The sequence below is a fragment of the Gorilla gorilla genome, chromosome 7 (assembly GCF_029281585.2).
Source record: "Gorilla gorilla gorilla isolate KB3781 chromosome 7, NHGRI_mGorGor1-v2.1_pri, whole genome shotgun sequence".
NCBI classification, from domain to species: Eukaryota; Metazoa; Chordata; class Mammalia; order Primates; family Hominidae; genus Gorilla; species Gorilla gorilla.
The window spans coordinates 72,802,804-72,821,877 of NC_073231.2; the positions used below are offsets into that span (position 1 = coordinate 72,802,804).

Sequence of the window (19,074 nt, forward strand, 5' to 3'; positions counted from 1 at the left end):
GCAAAAGTACATTAAAGAAAAACTAAGGAAATCTGAACTTTAGTTAATAATAAATGTGTCAATATCGGTTCCTTAATTGTGACAAGTGTACCATACCGATATAAGAAATTAACAGTGAAGCCAGATGCAGTGGCTCACACCAGTTATCCCAGCACTTTGGGAGGCCAAGGAGGGCGGATCATGAGGCCAGGAGTTTGAGACCAGCCTGGCCAACATGGTGAAACCCTGTCTCTACTAAAAATACAAAAAATTATCCGGGTGTGACAGCACACACCTGTAATCCCAGCTACTCGGGAGGCTGAGGCAGGAGAATCACTTGAACCCAGGAGGCAGAGGTTGCAGTGAGCCCAGATCACGCCACTGCGCTCCAGCCTGAGCGACAGAGCAAGACTCCATCCCGAAAGAAAAAAAAAGGAAATTGACAGGGAAAACTGAATGTGAGGTGCATGGAAACTTTCTGTACTATCTTCACAACTTTTCTGTAAAACTAAAACTATTGTATTTTTTTAAAACTATTGCACACACTTCTTTTTTTTTTTTTTGAGATGGAGTCTCGCTCTTCTTACCGAGGCTGAATGCAATGGCATGCTCTCAGCTCACCACAACCTCTGCCTCCCGGGTTCAAGAGATTCTCCTGCCTCAGCCTTCCGAGTAGCTGGAATTACAGGCATGTGCCACCACGCCCGGATAATTTTGTATTTTTAGTAGAGACATGGTTTCTCCATGTTGGTCCAGCTGGTCTCAACCTCACGACCTCAGGTAATCCGCCCGCCTCGGCCTCCCAAAGTGCTGGGATTACAGGTGTGAGCCACCCCACCCGGCCTGCACATACTTTTCTATCTAAACTAATTGTTATTATTAATGCTGGAATCTAATAAAACTTTGAATCATGAGTACTAAACAGTATCAAGTTTCTATTCCCGAGAGTAGCTTCTTAACCTCTGTCCTGTGAAATACTCTTGAATTGCATGGGTAACTCTGTCTCTCGGAAAAGGAGAACCTAGCTGGTGAGGGCTACGTTCCCCTTTCATCCATGAGAAGGATCTAAGAGTTTGAAACAAGGATTGTGCTAAGAAGGGAAGTGTGAAAGGGAGTAATTAAGATTCATGTTCTGAGAAATATTCCAAATTCAGGGTTCTTCATAATGGAGAGCGCATCAGACTAAGGGTAAAAGACCTGGATTCTAGTCTTGCCTGTACTAGTAACCACCTATATATAGCCTTTTACTTGTTTGAGCCTCAGTTTTCTCATCTGCAAAATAAGAAGACCAGATGGGATGGCCAAAAATGTTTCTGCTTAGAAGTCTCCATCTGGCCAGGCACAGTGGCTCAAACCTGTAATCCTAACCTCAGGCCAGGGCAGGAGGGTCACTTGAGTCCAGGAGTTCAGACTACACTGGATAACATACGGAGACCCCTGTCTCTACCAATAATTTAAAAATTAGCCAGGTGTGGCAATGCGTGCCTGTGTTCGCAGCTACTCGGGAGGCTGAGGTAGGAGGATCACCTGACCCCAGCAGGTCGAGGCTGCAGTGAGCCATGATCGCATGCCACTGCATTCCAACCTGGGCAACACAGCAAGACTCCGTCTCAAAAAGTCTTAGTCTAATTAAAAGTTTTTTCCTTCCAAAATTCTCTTCCAGTAGAAGGAAGGGTTAAAGGGGCTAAGGTATATGATGCACACTGAACTAAAGATCAAAACATATTTGTCAGGGTTTTTCTTTTTGGCCTCTTAAACAACTGTTATCGAGATACTTTGGCTTAAATAAAAAAACACGTGTATTAGACCAAGCTCAATGGTTCATGCCTGTAATCCCAGAACTTTGGGAGGCCGGAGCGGATGGATTACCTGAGGTTAGCAGTTTGAGACCATCCTGGCCAACATGGTGAAACCCAATCTCTACTAGAAAAAATATATATACAATAAATTAGTTGGGCATGGTGGCGCATGCCTGTAAACCCAGCTACTCAGAATGCTGAGGCAGGAGAATTGCTTAAACCCAGGAGGAAGAGGCTGCAGTCAGCCGAGATCGCACCATTGCACTCCAGCCTGAGCAACAAGGCGAGACTCCGTTTCAAACAAACACGTGCATTACATTGATGTAGCTCATCTAATTTTAAATTTTAAGCTGTATCATGCTGCTTTCACAAATACACAGGTACTATTTACTTCCCATGTTACCAAAAAGCAAACAAAAGTATAGCTAATAGTAAAATTAAACCTAATTAATAGGCTGGGCACTGTGGCTCACACCTGTAATCCCAGCACTTTGGGAGGCCAAGGTGGGCGGATTGCCTGGGGTCAGGAGTTTGAGACCAGTCTGGACAACATGATGAAAACCTGTCCCTACTAAAAAAAAAAAAAAAAAATACAAAAAAAATGAATATATACAAAAAAATTTGCTGGGCGTGGTGGCATGCACCTGTAATCCCAGCTACTCAAGAGGCTGAGGCAGAGGAACTGCTTGAACCAGGGAGGTGGAAGTTGCAGTGAGCCGAGATCATGCCCTTGCACTCCAGCCTGGGCAAAGAAGCGAGACTCAGTCTCAAAAAAAAAAAAAAAAAACAAACAAACCCAGGCGCGGTGGCTCACACCTGTAATCCCAGCAATTTGGGAGGCCGCATCACGAGGTCAAGAGATCAAGACCATCCTGGCCAATATGGTGAAATCCCGTCTCTACTAAATATACAAAAAATTAGCTGGGCATGGTGGCACGCGCCTGTAGTCCCAGCTACTCAGGAGACTGAGGCAGGAGAATCGCTTGAGCCTGGGAGGCGGAGGTTGCAGTGAGCCAAGATCGCGCCACTGCACTCCAGCCTGGGTGACAGAGCAAGACTTGGTCTCAAAAAAAAAAAAAAAAAAACTAGTAGATGGGAACAGTGGCTCACCCCTGTAATCCAGCACTTTGGGAAGCTGAGGCGGGTGGATCACCTGAGGTGAGGAGGGTGCAGTGAGCCAAGATCATGCCACTGCACTCCAGCCTGGGCAATGCAGCGAGACTCCATCTCAAAAAAAAAAAAAAAATACAGACTCCCTATGTACAATATGCTAATAATTTATCAGTAATCTTTATAATTTATATTCAACTTCCAAAACAACTAAAAGTGATTAACAAAAAGTATTTGCCATTAATATCATCTAACCTTTGGTCTTTTCAAAATATTAACATACACTCATGTATAGTGTTATGAAAAAATTGTGTTTAATAATGCAACCCACAAAAGGAAAATGAAAAGTATTAAATTAAAATGCATTATTTTATTACTAAATTTTCAAAAATCTATAAGAGGTCCTAAGCACAACTGTTATAAAGATATGGCCCCGTTAACGAGCACAGATTAGATTTCAGCAAGCACAGTAAAGTCATAACACTAAAATTCCACTCTTAAAACAATCCTTGCCTTACTAGCTAGCTCTGACCCAAGTATGTATACTACCCCAACACTAGAACTGCTAAAGATCTTAAAACCTATGACACCTGTATGTAATAAAGATGTAAAAGACACCACTTAATTAAAATGTATGCAGAATGTATCCTGAGGTATTACTCTAAAGCAACAATTACAACATATATTCAAAGCCTTCCATTTCAGTACATATAGATTTGAAAATTCATTTTATTACGCAATGATGGCATAAACTATTAAATCACACTGCTCTATACTCTTGTTTCAACGAAGTCTAGGAAAAGGCAGATCAGGCCGAGCGCGGTGGCTCACACCTGTAATTCCAGCACTCTGGGAGGCCGAAGTGGGTGGATCACCTGAGGTCAGGAGTTCGAGACCAGTCTGGCCAACATGACAAAACCCCGTCTCTACTAAAAATACAAAAATTAGCCAGGCCTGGTGGCACGCGCCTGTAATCCCAGCTACTTGGGAGGCTGAGGCAGGAGAATCACTTGAACCTGGGAGGTGGAGGTTGCAGTGAGCCGAGATCACACCACTGCATTCCAACTGGGCAACAGGGTGAGCCTCTTGACTCAAAAAAAAAAAAAAAAGAAAAGAAAAGAAAAGAAAAAGGCAGATCACACGGGTTAACATTTTTAAATGTAAACTAAAGCTTAACGTTTTTAACATTTCTGAAATGGTCTAATGTCTAAAACCTCAACGTTAATACTTGTGGGCTCACAGGAAACCAAACGTTGTATTCAGTAGGAAAGAGGAGTTGAACAGCTTATCTAAGAAACCACTTGTTCTTCAATTAGCTTTCCTCTTGCTCTGGTCTTTTATTTTGTTTGCACTGCAGTTTTCCTCATAAATAATAAAAAGATCACACGCATTCAGTCAGGTAAGAAAGATCCTCTCTCTCTTATTTTAAGGAGCAATCGTCCTCTACTCCCCAACCCATGTCAAGGAGAGTCCAAAGGAATGGGACCCCTACTCTGATCCAGGACACCTCTTGGCCTGACCCATCTTCGGTGCCGGAGGTTGACACCCGCCCACCTTGGGCCTCCTCGCCTCCCTCCCGTAGAGCCTTCAGCCTACAACTCGGACCCGCGCCCGCCGGACCCTACGGGGGCGCCCGCGCGGGAGCCACCCCGCCCCCAGGCCGCCGGCGCGCGGCCGACGCGCGAGCACGACCCGCCAACCCGACGGCCGCCGGGGCCTCGGCGCCGGTCCCACCCGGTCCCAGGCTACGCTCTGCGGAGAGCGCGGCATTCGAGACAGCGCACTCGGGCTTCTCCCGCACAGTCAGCGCTCGGGCGCCAGCACCAGACGGAGGGGCAGAGCCGAGTCGGAGCGGAAAATCACGCAGCCCGGCCCGGGAACCGACCTGTGGAGACCGCCATCTTCTCCTGCAGCCCGACGCAGCCGCCCGCACGCACGCACGAACCGTCGCGCGTCACTTCCGGGAGCGCGCCGACCTGCACGCGTCACAGCGGACTCCGCCCCCGGCGGGCGCGGGGCGAACCGAGCCGGGACAGCGCGCACGTGGGCCGAGGGGTCGCGGGGCCTCGCTGCTGTTTCCGCAATTCCCTTGTGAATCCCGCTCTCAAAATGAAACGCTAAAGAATAAGTTCATGAGGGCCGGGCGCGGTGGCTCACGTCTGTAATCCCAGCACTTTGGGAGGCCGAGGCGATCGGATCACCCGAGGTCAGGAGTTCGAAACCAGCCTGGCCAACATGGCGAAACCCCGTCTCTACTAGAAATACAAAAATTAGCCGGGCGTGGTGGCGCGCGCCTGTAATCCCAGCTATTTGGGAGGCTGAGGCACGAGAATCGTTTGAACCGGGGAGGCGGAGGTGCAATGAGCCGCGATTGCGCCACCGCACTCCAGCCTGGACAACAGAGCGAGACTCCGCCTCAAAAAAAATAAATAAAAATAAGTGGGCATTGACAGATTTGCGTTGATAAACGATTCAAAAGAGTTGGACAATAAATTTGAACAGCTGGGGATGCTGAGGCGGGAGGGTCACTTGAGCCCAAGAGGTGAGGCTGCAGTGAGCAGAAATCGCTGCATTCCAGCCTGGGCAACAGAGGGAGACTCCATTTCAAAAAAAAAAAGAAAGAAAAAGGAAAGTAATACAGGCTGGGCGCCGAAGCTCACTTCTGTAATCCTAACACTTTGGGAGGCTGAGGCAGGAGGATGGCTTGAACCCAAGACTTTGAGACCAGCCTGGACAACATAGTGATACCTAGTCTCTACATAAAACTGAAAAAAAAAAAAAAAAGATTTTTCACATCCCTTGTAGGTTGTATTCCTAGGTATTTTTATTCTCTTTGTAGCAATTGTGAATGGGAGTTCACTCATGATTTGGCTCTCTGTTTGTCTGTTATTAGTGTATAGGAATGCTTGTGATTTTTGCACATTGATTTTGTATCCTGAGACTTTGCTGAAGTTGCTTGTCAGCTTAAGGAGATTTGGGGCTGAGACTATGGGGTTTTCTAAATATACAATCATGTCATCTGCAAACAGAGACAGTTTGACTTCCTCTTTTCCTAATTGAATACCCTTTATTTCTTTCTCTTGCCTGATTGCCCTGGCCAGAACTTCCAATACTATGTTGAATAGGAGTGGTGAGAGAGGGCATCTTTGTCTTGTGCCGGCTTTCAAAGGGAATGCTTTTGGCCGGGCATGGATCCCAGCACTTTGGGAGGCGGAGGCGGGCGGATCACGAGGTCAGAAGATCGAGACCATCCTGGCTAACACAGTGAAACCCTGTCTCTACTAAAAAAAAAAAAATACAAAAAATTAGCCAGGCATGGTGGCAGGCCCCTGTAGTCCCAGCTACTCGGGAGGCTGAGGCAGGAAAATGGCGTGAACCCGGGAGTTGGAGCTTGCAGTGAACCGAGATGGCGACACTGCACTCCGCCCCAGCCTAGGGGATAGAGCGAGACTCCATCTCAAAATAAAAAAAAAAAAAAAGAATCCTTTATTCCAGTTTTCGCCCATTCAGTATGATATTGGCTGTGGGTTTGTCGTAAATAGCTCTTATTATTTTGAGATACATTCCATCAATGCCTAGTTTATTGAGAGTTTTTAGCATGAAGGGCTGTTGAATTTTGTCGAAGCCTTTTCTGCATCTATTGAGATAATCATGTGGTTTTTGTCATTGGTTCTGTTTATGTGATGGATTACATTTATTGATTTGCATATGTTGAAGCAGCCTTGCATCCCAGGGATGAAGCCGACTTGATCTTGGTGGATAAGCTTTTTTGATGTGCTGCTGGATTTGGTTTGCCAGTATTTTATTGAGTATTTTCGCATCAGTGTTCATCAGAGGTATTGAGCCCACGTAGCCAAGGCAATCGTAAGCAAAAGGAACAAAGCTGGAGGCATCACGCTACCTACCTGACTTCAAACTATACTGCGAGGCTACAGTAAAAAAAATTGCCTAGTACTGGTACCAAAACAGATATATAGATCAATGGAACAGAACAGAGGCCTCAGAAATAACTCCACATATCTACAACCGTCTGATCTTTGACAAACCTGACAAAAACAAGCAATGGGGAAAGGATTCCTTATTTAATAAATGGTGTTGGGAAAACTGGGTAGCCATATGCAGAAAGCTGGAACTGGATCCCTTCCTTACACCTTATACAAAAATTAACTCAAGATGGATTAAAGACTTAAAAGTAAGACCTAAAACCATAAAAACCCTAGAAGAAAACTAGGCAATACCATTCAGGATGTAGGCATGGGCAAAGACTTCATGACTAAAACACCAAAAGCAATGGCAACAAAAGCCAAAATTGACAAATGGAATCTGATTAAACTAAAGAGCTTCTGCACAGCAAAAGAAACTATCATGAGAGTGAACAGGCAACCTATAGAATGGGAGAAAATTTTTGCAATCTATCCATCTGACAAAGGGCCAATATATAGAATCTACAAAGAGCTTAAACAGATTTACAAGAAAAAAATAAGTCCATCAAAAAGTGGGCAAAGGATATGAACAGACACTTCTCAAATGAAGACATTTATGCAGCCAACAAACATGATAAAAAGCTCATCATCACTGGTCATTAGGGAAATGCAAATCAAAACCACAATGAGCTACCATCTCACGCCAGTTAGAATGATAATCATTAAAAAGTCAGGAAACAACAGATGCTGGAGAGGATGTGGAGAAATAGGAATGCTTTTACACTGTTGGTGGGAGTATAAATTAGTTCAATCATTGTGGAAGACAGTGTGGCGATTCCTCAAGGATCTAGAACTAGAAATACCATTTGACCCAGCAATCCCATTACTGGGTATATACCCAAAGCATTATAAATCATTCTACTATAAAGACACATGCACATGTATATTTATTGTGGCACTATTCACAGTAGCAAAGACTTGGAACCAACCCAAATGGCCATCAGTGATAGACTGCATAAAGAAAATGTGGCAAATATACACCATGGAATACTATGCAGCCATAAATAAGGATGAGTTCATGTCCTTTGCAGGAACATGGATGATGTTGGAAACCGTCATTCTCAGCAAACTATCACAAGAACAGAAAACCAAACACCTCATATTCTCACTTATAAGTGGGAGTTGAACAGTGAGAACACATGGACACAGGGAGGGGAACATCACACACTGGGGCCTGTCAGGGGTTGGGGGCTAGGGGAGGGATAGCATTAGGAGAAATACCTAATGTAGATGACAGGTTGATGGGTGTAGCAAACCACCATGGCACGTGTATACCTATGTAACAAACCTGCATGTTCTGCCCCTGTTCCCCAGAACTTAAATTAAAAAAAAAAAAAAAAAAAAGGAGAAAAAGTAGTTAAGAGAAAAAAAAAAAAAGCTGGCATTCTGGTTCGTGCCTGTAGCCTCAACTACTCAGGAGGATGAGATGGGAGGATCACTTGAGCCAGGAGGTTAAGGCTTCAGTGAGTTATGATGGCACCACTGTAATACAGCCTGGGCAACAGAATGAGACACTGTCTTAAAAAAAAAAAAATGCAGGGGCCAGGTGCGGTGGCTCACGCCTGTAATCCCAACACTTCGGGAGGCCAAGGCAGGTGGATCACAAGGTCGGGAATTCAATACCAGCCTGGCCAAAATGGTGAAACCCTCTCTCTACTAAAAATAGAAAAATTAGCCAGGTATGGTGGCGGCCACCTGTAATCCCAGCTACTTGGGAGGCTGAGGCAGAGAATTGCTTGAACCCAAGAGGCGGAGGTTGCAGTGAGCTGAGATCACACCATTGCACTCCAGCCTGGATGACAAGAGCGAGACTCTGCCTCAAAAAAAAAAAACAAGAGGAAATAAAGAAGAATCATAATATACTATCCTTATCTACTCTCAAGCCACTGTAACTTGACGAGCCAAAATGAGACTGTTTTTCTCACAAAGGGACCTGACATAATAACCTAACTGAAATTTCTTACCAGTGCAGAGAAAAACTCTAATATTATCATCAAATTATTAAACTTTCCCCAAGTTTGTCTGCTGAGTTCTAGTGACCTCAGCATTATATACTTAGCAACAGCCTCTAGCTGACCTATCCTAAATATCAATATTTCTTAAACACCACATTTATTATGTCCTTACTGATTGAGAAAACCTGCATTTGCTTCCTTTTGCCTACCACCAGATTGGTAGTAAGTTTCATATTGATTGCCAATAATGATTACCTGAAGAGCCATTTCTGAGACCATATCCAAGTTCAGCAGAAAAAAAGTCTTGTCATCCCATGTTGGTGTAACTACCATAGGTAGTTATGGCAGAAAATGGTCCATTTACCACCCTGGCCAAGGATGCCAAGCCCAAACACCACGGCCTGATTTTCACAACCTACCAGAACCCAGCCTCCACTGATATCTCCTGAATGATTTCCCATCTCTCTCCAGTGGATGCCCACACTCAGCCAAGCCGCCTCTCAGGTGCACTATTGCCACTGCCCTGGTTGTTTCTCCACCTGAGATACCGCATCTCTCCTCCACCTTTCAACATCCTGTCCTTCCTTAAGGCCAAATTGAAATCCCACTTTTCTGAATCCTTTCCTGATTTATTTTTCTTGTCTTTTCGTTAAACTGATCTGCTCTTTTAGTCTGTACTAAGAAGTTAGTACAGCAAAAAAACTAATATGTTCTCTCTGTAACATGAAAATCAGATCCATTTTAATCCACTTGACTTTTTAACCCTCAGAGTTGTGGGGCCTCAATAGCCAAGACATTCATGGACCCTCCCACTAGCAGGAAGCTCAGTACCTGCGATCAAAGCACACTCACACACATGCACACACAGAAAAACCCATTATGCGCCCTGGGAACATTGTTGCCTTGACATTTTCATGCTATCTCCCCTGTAATTTAAATTTGGAACTGGGCTTCTTTCTCGTGTTGAGGACAAAGTTCAACCACTTAAAGTGCTTGGTCTAAAGCTTACTCTTCTCCACTTTCATTATGTTTTCCCTGTTTACGGTGCCATCCAATTATGGAATCTGATGGTTAATTCCCAGTGCTCATCCCACTTGACCTGCCAGCAGCTTCTAGAGCAATCAACAATTCTGTTATCTGAGAACTAAATTCTCTCTCTTTTTTTTTTTTTGTTTGAGACAGAGTCTTGCTCTGTCGCCCAGGCTGGAGTGCAGTGGCGCAATCTCGGCTCACTGCAACCTCCGCCTCCCGAGTTCAAGCGATTCTCCTGCCTCAGCCTCCCAAGTAGCTGGGACTACAGGCGTGCGCCACCATGCCCAGCTAATTTTTGTATTTTTAGCAGAGACGGTGTTTCACCATGTTGGCCAGGATGGTCTCAATCTTTTGACCTCATGATTCGCCTTCCTCGGCCTCCCAAAGTGCTGGGATTACAGGCGTCAGCCACTGCACCTGGCCAATTCTCTCTTTCTTTTTTAACGACAAGATATTTTGAAATACGTATACATTACGGAATGGCTAAATCAAGCTAATTAACATATGCATTACCATACATATCATATTCTGGTAAGAACACTTAAAATCTATTCTCAGCCATTTGCAAGAATACAGTACGTTGTTATTAACTATAGATCTGAATTTATTCCTCCTATCTAACTGAAATTTTGTATGCTTTGACCAACATCTCCCCAATCCCCCCACACCCTGGTAACCACTGTTTTTCCTTTCCTTTCCTTTTTCCTTTCCCCTCCCCTCCCCTCCCCTCTCCTCCCTTCTCCTCTCCTCTCAGTTTCACTATATTGCCCAGGCTAGTTTCCAACTCCTGAGGTCAAGCAATCTGCCCACCTCGGCTTCCCAAAGTGCTGGGATTACAGGTGTGAGCCACCATGCCTGGCCTCCATTCCTTACTTTTGAGTTGAAATTATTTTATATTCCACAAGTAAGTGAGATAATGTAATATTTATCTTTCTGTGCCTGGCTTATTTCACTTTAATATAAGGTCCTCCAGGTTCACCCACATTGTAACAAATGACAGTGTTTCTTTCTTTTTAAGACTGAGTAGTATTCTACTGTGTACATATATGCCACATTATCTTTATCCATTAATCCACTGATGGACACAAGTCAATTCTGTATCTTGAGGCTATTGTGAATAATGTTTGCAGTGGTTTGAATGTGTCCCCCAAAGATCAAGTGTGGGAAACAATCCCCAATGCAACAATGTTAAGAGGTACAACCTTTAATTAATTATTAGATCATAAGCCTCTGCTTCTTTTCGGAATGTCTTTTTGGATCTGTTGCCCTTTTTTTTTTCTGAGTCGGAGTTTCACTCTTGTTTCCCAGGCTGGCATGCAATGGCGCAATCTCAGCTCACTGCAACCTCCACCTCCTGGGTTCAAGCGATTCTCCTGCCTCAGCCTTCCAAGCAGCTGGGATTACAGGCATGCGCCACCACGTCTGGCTCATTTTGTATTTTTAGTAGAGATGGGGTTTCACTGTGTTGGTCAGGCTGGTCTCAAACTCCTGACCTCAAGTGATCCACCTGCCTTGGCCTCCCACAGTGCTGGGATTACAGGCATGAGCCACTGTGCTGAGCCTGTTGCCCATTTTTAAATCAGGTTATTTGCTTTCTTGCTTTTGAGTTGTTTGAGTTCCTTATATATTTTTGATATTAAGCTCTTTTCAGATGTATGGTTTGCAAATATTTTCTCCCATTCTGTGGGTTGTTTCTTCTGGAGGACCAATTTTTCACTTGGCTTCAAAGCTACCACACTTTCATAGTGTTTTTTTGTTTTGTTTTGTTTTTGAGACAGGGTCTTACTCTGTTGCCCAGCCTGGAGTGCAGTGGCACCATCACAGCTCACTGCAGCCCTAACCTCCCAGGCTCAAGTGATCCTTCACTTCAGCCTCTTGAGTAGCTGGGACTACAGATACATGCCACAATGCCTGGCTAATTTGTTGTATTTTTTGTAGAGACGGGTTTCACCATGTTGCCCAGGCTCACCTCAAGCTCTTGAGCTCAAGTGATCCGCCCACCTCGGTCTCCCAAAGTGCTAGGATTACAGGCATGTCCTAGTGTTTTAAAGGTAGTAGGTTTGGTCAGGAGGCAGGAGCAAGAGGAAAATGTGGGTAACAGCCTTAATTGTATTTTCCGTGGGAAGGAATAGGAAAGGAATGACAAGCAGGCTTAGCATTGGCTGCTAAACCAATGCTAAGTGGGCTCTGAGGCATAAGGGCTGTCCCTAATTGTCGGTTACTTTGTCCTTGAATGATTAAGTTGGGAAAATAGTGTCCAGAGTGTGAGAGCTCAATAATGAAGGTGGTGAGGGAGCGCACTCGGTTGGTTTGTATTTGAAAGGCTCAATCCACAAAGTGCTGTTTACTATCTCTAGGAATTAGCTAACACTGAGAGGGGCCATCCTTCAAGGGTCCACAAGGCCCCAAGTCGTCAATGCATCAAAATACAGAGAAACACCTGGTCCTTCTGCTACTTCACTTGCCATTTATTCTGAGTCTTCCTCTTCTACATGAATTCATAGTATTGAGGACTAGTTCTTTTTTTTTTTTTTTTTTTTTTTTTTTGAGGCAAAGTCTCCCACTGTTGCCCAGGCTGGAGTGCAGTGATGTGATCTCCACTCACTGCAGGCTCCGCCTCCCGGGTTCATGCCATTCTCCTGCCTCAGCCTCCCAAGTAGCTGGGACTACAGGTGCCCGCCTCCATACCCAGCTAATTTTTTTGTATTTTTAGTAGAGACAGGGTTTCACCATGTTAGCCACGATGGTCTCTATCTCCTGACCTCGTGATCTGCCCACCTCGGCCTCCCAAAGTGCTGGGATTACAGGCATGAGCCACTGCGCCCAGCCATTGAGGACTAGTTCTTAGTGGCCTTATCAGAGCCCCAGCAGCAGAGAGTGGTTGGCTTGCAGGTGGTAAAAGAATTTACCAACAACAGTTTAGGTTTGAAAAGGAAAGTTATATTAGATAACACATTGCAGCAGACTGCAACAGGGCGCTTCGGCAAGAGAGGACTGAGCTGCACAGTGGATTTTACTTAGGAGTATTTATGGACCTTAAAGTGGGAGCCTAAGGATAATTTGGACCATCTTAGCCACACATGTCATGATAAGTGATTACATCTGTAGACATTTTGGTGCCATGATGTCAGCAAGGGTTGCACAATGAGTTTCAACATGCATACATTCCAGAGACGTATAGAAATTCTAGTTAAGGGAGGAGACCACCCCTCATATTGTCTTATGCCCAATTTCTGCCTCCATAGAAAGAAGATGTAAAAACTAAAAGGCAGAAATGAAATCCACAGGCAGACAGCCTGGCGCCATGGCCTGGGCCTGATAGTTAAAGATCAACCCCTGACCTAACCAGTTATGTTATCTATAGATTCCAAACATTGTATGGAAAAGCATTGTGAAAATCCCTGTCCTGTTCTGTTCCATTCTGATTACTGGTGCATGCAAGCCCCCTGCTTGCTCAATCGATCACAACCCTCTCACGTGGACCCCCTTAGAGTTGTCAGCCCTTAAAAGGGACAGGAATTGCTCAATCAGGGAGCTCGGTTTTTGAGACGTGAGTCTGCCGATGCTCCCGACCGTATAAAGCCCTTCCTTCTTTAACCCAGTGTCTGAGGAGTTTTGTCTGTGGCTCATCCTGCTACATAGTTGCTTATAAGTTTTTTGTAAAGAAGCTTGGTACCAGATGCTGCCTTTAGATAATAGGGAAGTCTGGGCTGGGCGCAGTGGCTCATGCCTGTAATCACAGCACTTTGGGAGGCCGAGGCATGCAGATCACAAGGTCAGGAGATCAAGACCATCCTGGCTAACATGGTGAAACCCCATCTCTACTAAAAATACAAAAAAAAAAAATTAGCTGGGCATGGTGGAACATGCCTGTAATCTCAGCTACTCGGGAGGCTGAGGCAGGAGAATCACTTGAACCTGGGAGGCAGAGGTTGCAGTGAGCCAATATTGTGCCACTGCACTCCAGCCTGGCGACAGAGCAAGACTCCATCTCAAAAAAAAAAAAAAAAAAAGGAAAGTCTAATTACTTATGAATTCCTCAGATAAGGAGTATTGCCTCTGGATGGTCCACTTGATAGCCACCAGGTGATCTTTGCTCTCCTCAGTTCTCAGTCCTTGGATATTGTTAGGGACAAACTGCCCAAAGAAAACTTCTTTGGTGCTGCCCACCCCTCCCCCTAATGCTCTGCAACTCTTCTCTGTGCCACCCACCCTTCCCCAAGTCTCTTTACACTTCTAAGCCCTTATCAAGGGCCATGGTGAAGCCAGCCGACTTTCACTTATCAGACTTTGCTGCGATAAGCAAACCCCAATTACAAACCACTCAGACCGCATAGGGGAAGGTTGTGGGAAGCATAAACAAACTTAACCTACACCCTCCTGTAATAAACGTCACAAGGTGATATGTGGCAAAATTAACCAGCAAACAACCCAAGGATGCGGCCATACCAAAGAACTCCCTCAAGCTCCTTTCCCCAATATAAACCCCTCATTCTGTAAGCTTGGTGCTGCTTCCCTTGACTGTTAAGGGGGCAGCCGGCAGGTTAATAAAAACTTGCTCGCCTGACTTCGGGTCTATTTTTCCTTTCTCTTGGCTGACCTTACATTCTGGTGCCGAAACCGGGAAGGGGATAGACTCTGGCCGGCTCTCGCTCTCTGTCTCTCTCTCACTCTCTCTTTCTCTCTCTCTCTCCCCCTCCCTCCCCTATCACCTATCTCCTGGCCAGTCTCTCCCCTTCCCTGAACCTGCCGAAGTCCCAGAGAATCTCCTAGAGTCTCCCACTGCTGATGACTTCATCCACCATCAAAGCCTCCGCCAGGGTGAGTAAAAAGAGACTGTTGCTGTTCCCCGAAACCCTTGACCGCCTGTCTCTCAGTTTCCAAAAGACCCAGCGCTGGGTCAAGGGCTTCCTCCGGCCTCCAGGCCTCTGGTTCCTCTGTTTCAGGGATGCCTGACACGCGGTTACCTTCTCTATTCCAGACAAGTTCCCCGGGAAAGGGAACGCCCTCTTCCACGTCCTTGTCACCGGCAGTCTCTTCTTCTTCTACGTGCCCCCCTACTTCCATTCATTATAGGAGCCTTTCAGTCTGCTCCTTCTAAAACTACCTGCCTTGGGTGCCTCCTATGCAATCTCAATACTCTTGGCCTCCGTTCAGAAATCTGCCCTGAAAGGCTTATCTTTTACTGTAATACCGCGTGACCTCAATACAAATTAGACCATGACTCCCAATGGTCCGAAAATGGCACTTTCGATTCCAACGTGCTCAGAGACTTAGACAACTTTTGCCACCGCAATGGGAAGTGGTCTGAGATTCCTTATGTTCTGGCTTTCTTTACTCTCCGTAGTCATCCTTCCCTCTGCCAGTCTTGCTCTACTTTTCAAATTATCCTCGCCCGCTCCAAACTCCACTCGCCTCCTGCTCCCCTCACCCCAATAACCCCAGCCGATGACTTTGCCTCCTTTGATCCCACTGATTTTTCCCCTCCTTGAAAACATCCTAATCCTCCACCAGAACAGCATTACCCCCCCACCGTATGCCTCCACTCCGGCTCTACCTCCGTCTCTCCAACCATCCCGCCTCCTACTCTGAGTCCTCCCCGTCTCCACCCCTTACTCGTCCTCAAGCCCAACGTGCCCAGCAGCCCGCTCCCTTGCTTCCTCTCCGGGAAGTGGCAGGGGCCAAAGGGATTGTCCGTGTCCACGTCCCCTTTTCCCTCTCTGATTTCTCCCAAACTGAGGAACGTCTGGGGTCCTTGTCCTCCCATCCCGACACTTATATGAAAGAATTTAAATATCTCACCCAGACTTATGAACTTACTTGGCATGATCTCTATATTATTCTGTATTCTACCCTCCTTCTGGAAGAGAAGGAAACAATGTGACTTGCAGCCCAGGCCCATGCGGATGACTTCCATTGGCAAGATTTTACTGGCCAGTAGGGGCCGCTGCAGTCCCCCTAGGAAGAGCCTACCTGGGAATATTAACCCCCAGACCCCAGCCGGGCCTCCCGTAATCATATGATTACTTGCCTTATTGCAGGCCTTAACAAAACTGCCCATAAGGCTGTACATTTCGAAAAACTCAAAGAAACCTCCCAAAAGGCCGATGAAAACCCTGCCCAATTCCTTTCTCACCTTACAGAGGCTCTCCAAAAATATACCCATGTCAATCCTGCCTCCCAGGAAGGAACTATTGTTCTTAACACCCATTTTTTTCCCAATCTGCCCCCGACATCCAGCGCATATTTTAAAAGGCTGAAGATGGCCCTCAAACCCCACAACAAGACCTCCTTAACCTGGCTTTCAAAGTCTTTAATAGCAGGGATGAGCAAAATAAATTAGAGAAAGCCCAAAGAGATCGTGCTAAATACCAACTTCTAGCAGCGGCTATCCATCAACCCAGCCATATTACCCAAGGGCACAAAGACCTGATAGCAGCAACCCTCCTGGGCCTTGTTTTAAGTGTGGCAAAGAAGGCCACTGGGCATGGGCGTGTCCTAACCCTCGAGTACCAAAGAGCCCTTGCCCAGTCTGCCAGCAGACAGGCCACTGGAAGTCCCTCTGTCCTCTCAGCTAACGGACAGACAAGCCTGCTCCTCAGAGCCACCACCCCTTCAGCAAGACAAAAAGTGAAGAATTGCTTGCACTCCCACAGCTCCTCGGCCTAGCCACTGAAGACTGACAAGGCCCAGGGCCCCTGGCCCCCACTGCCATCACTGCACGGAGCCCAGTGTAACTCTACTGGTAGCAGGTAAGCCGATCTCTTTTTTAATCAATAGCGGGGCCACCTACTGGGCTTTGCCTGAATTTTCAGGACCCACTCATGCCTCCCAGATCTCAGTTGTGGGGCTTGACGGACTCATCTCACGTTAGCCCACACGCCACCAGACCCCTTACTTGCTCTCTGTTTGATACTGTTTTCTCACACTCTTTCCTTATCATGCCTCATTGCCCTACCCCCCATCCTAGGCCAAGACCTTTTAGCCAAATTCAAAGATTCTATCACCTTTTTCTGCCTTCCTCAACCAGAGTCCCTCCTACTCCTTTGCGCTAGTCTGGCCCCTGAGCCCTCTCCCCAGTACCCACTTCCCACCTCTCTTGTAAACCCAATAGTATGGGACACCACCACCCCTTCCCTAGCTGCTCACCGTGACCCCATCAAAATCCAGTTAAAAGACCCCTCTAAATTTCTCAATGTGCCCCAATATCCCATCTCCCTAACCCACCAAAAAGGCTCACAGCCAGTCACAAGCTCTGCTCACGCAGTCTTCTTAGGCCAACACATTTTCCATATAACACCCCCATCCTCTTGGTTAAAATATCAGATGGCTCATACCAACTCATCCAAGACCTCCAAGCCATCAATCAGGCCATCCTTCCTATTCATCCCATAGTCCCTAACCCCTATACACTTCTCTCTCTCATTCCCTCCAACACCACCCACTACACTGCTATTGACCTGAAAGATGCCTTTTTAACTATTCCCCTTCACCCTGATTCCCAAAACCTCTTTGCTTTTACCTGGACTGACCCTGACACCCTCCAGTCACAACAACTCACCTGGACTGTCCTCCCTCAAGTCTTCAGAGATAGCCCTCATTTCTTTAGACAAGTTTTAGCTTGAAATCTCACCTCCTTAAACCTTTCCCCCAGCTGTCTTCTTCATTACGTGGACAAACTTCTCCTTTGCAGCCCCTCTCTAGAAGACTCTCAAACCCACACAGTCTCTCTCTTAAACTTTCTTGCCACCAAAGGGTATAGAGTCTCCCCCTCCAAAGCTCAATTTTCCAGCTCCATAGTAACTTACCTAAGAGTTCAACTTTACTCTGGGGACCAGGCTATGACCCTGCCCAAGAGGCACTAATAGATAATCTGCCCCCGCCCCACCAAAAGGAAACTCCTTTCCTTCCTAGGACTAGCAGGTTTTTTTAGAATATGGATTCCCAACTTTGCCCTCCTAGCTCACCCCCTGTATGAAGCAGCCAAAGGCCCCCTCAATGAGCCCCTAAATCCCTCGCATAACATATTCCCCATCTTTTGCAAACTTCAAACTGCTCTTGTCACTGCACCAGCTCTGTCCTTACCTGATATCTCCCAACCTTTCACTCTCTCCTTTTTTTTTTTTTTTTGAGAAGGAGTCTTGCTCTGTCGCCCAGGCTGGAGTGCGGTGGCGCAATCTTGGCTCACTGCAAACTCTGCCTCCCAGGTTCAAGCCATTCTCCTGCCTCAGCCTCCCAAATGGCTGGGACTACAGGCACCCGCCACCATGCCCGGCTAATTTTTTATATTTTTAGTAGAGATGGGGTTTCACTGTGTTAGCCAGGATGGTCTTGATCTCCTGACCTCATGATCCACCCGCCTCGGCCTCCCAAAGTGCTGGGATTACAGGTGTGAGCTGCCGCGCCCGGCCCAACCTTTCACTCTCTATACTGCTGAAAGCTGAGGAATAGCCCTTGGTGTCTTAGGGCAACAGAAAGGAGACCCTCCTTCCTTTGCCCCTGTAGCCTACCTCTCTAAACAATTAGACAACACAGTCGGAGGATGGCCAACCTGTCTTAGAGCGCTAGCAGCAGCAGCCGCTTTAGCTCTAGAAAGCAGGAAACTAACATTTAGTCAAAATACCACCATCTATAGTCCTCATAATCTACAGGATCTCCTCTCCTCCTGAGCATTAGGCTCCCTTCCTCCTTCCCAGATTCAGTTACTTCATGCCCTCCTTTGTTACGGGAAGTCAGGGACCCTGAATGGAGGGACTGGCTGGAGCCGAGGCAGAAGAACATAAATTGTGAAGATTTCGTGGACATTTATCAGTTCCTAAAATTAATACTTTTATAATTTCTTATGCCTGTCTTTACTGCAGTCTCTGAACATAAATTGTGAAGATTTCATGGACATTTATCAGTTCCCAAAATTAATACTTTTATAATTTCTTATGCCTGTCTTTACTGCAGTCTCTGAACATAAATTGTGAAGATTTCATGGACATTTATCACCTCCCCAATCAATACTCATAATTTCTTATGCCTGTCTTTACTTTAATCTCTTATTCCTGTTATCTTCATAAGCTGAGAATGTATGTCACCTCAGGACCACTATTGTACAAATTGATTGTAAAATATGTGTGTTTGAATAATATGAAATCAGCGCACCCTGAAAAAGAACAGAATAACAGTGATTTTCAGGGAACAAGGAAAGATAACCATAAGGTCTAACTG

At 46.0% G+C, this 19,074-nt stretch overlaps 1 protein-coding gene across 1 annotated transcript in view; it reads right to left on the bottom strand.

The window, feature by feature from the left end:
* UBE2V2 (ubiquitin conjugating enzyme E2 V2) overlaps positions 1–5,222 on the bottom strand; it is a 50,014-nt gene extending 44,792 nt beyond the window's left edge. Inside the window, exon 1 of the mRNA XM_004046982.5 lies at positions 4,774–5,222. Coding sequence (XP_004047030.1) covers positions 4,774–4,789 — 16 coding nt within the window. The 5' untranslated portion in view covers positions 4,790–5,222. The remainder of the gene's footprint in view (positions 1–4,773) is intronic.
* Between the last annotated feature and the right edge of the window lie 13,852 nt (positions 5,223–19,074).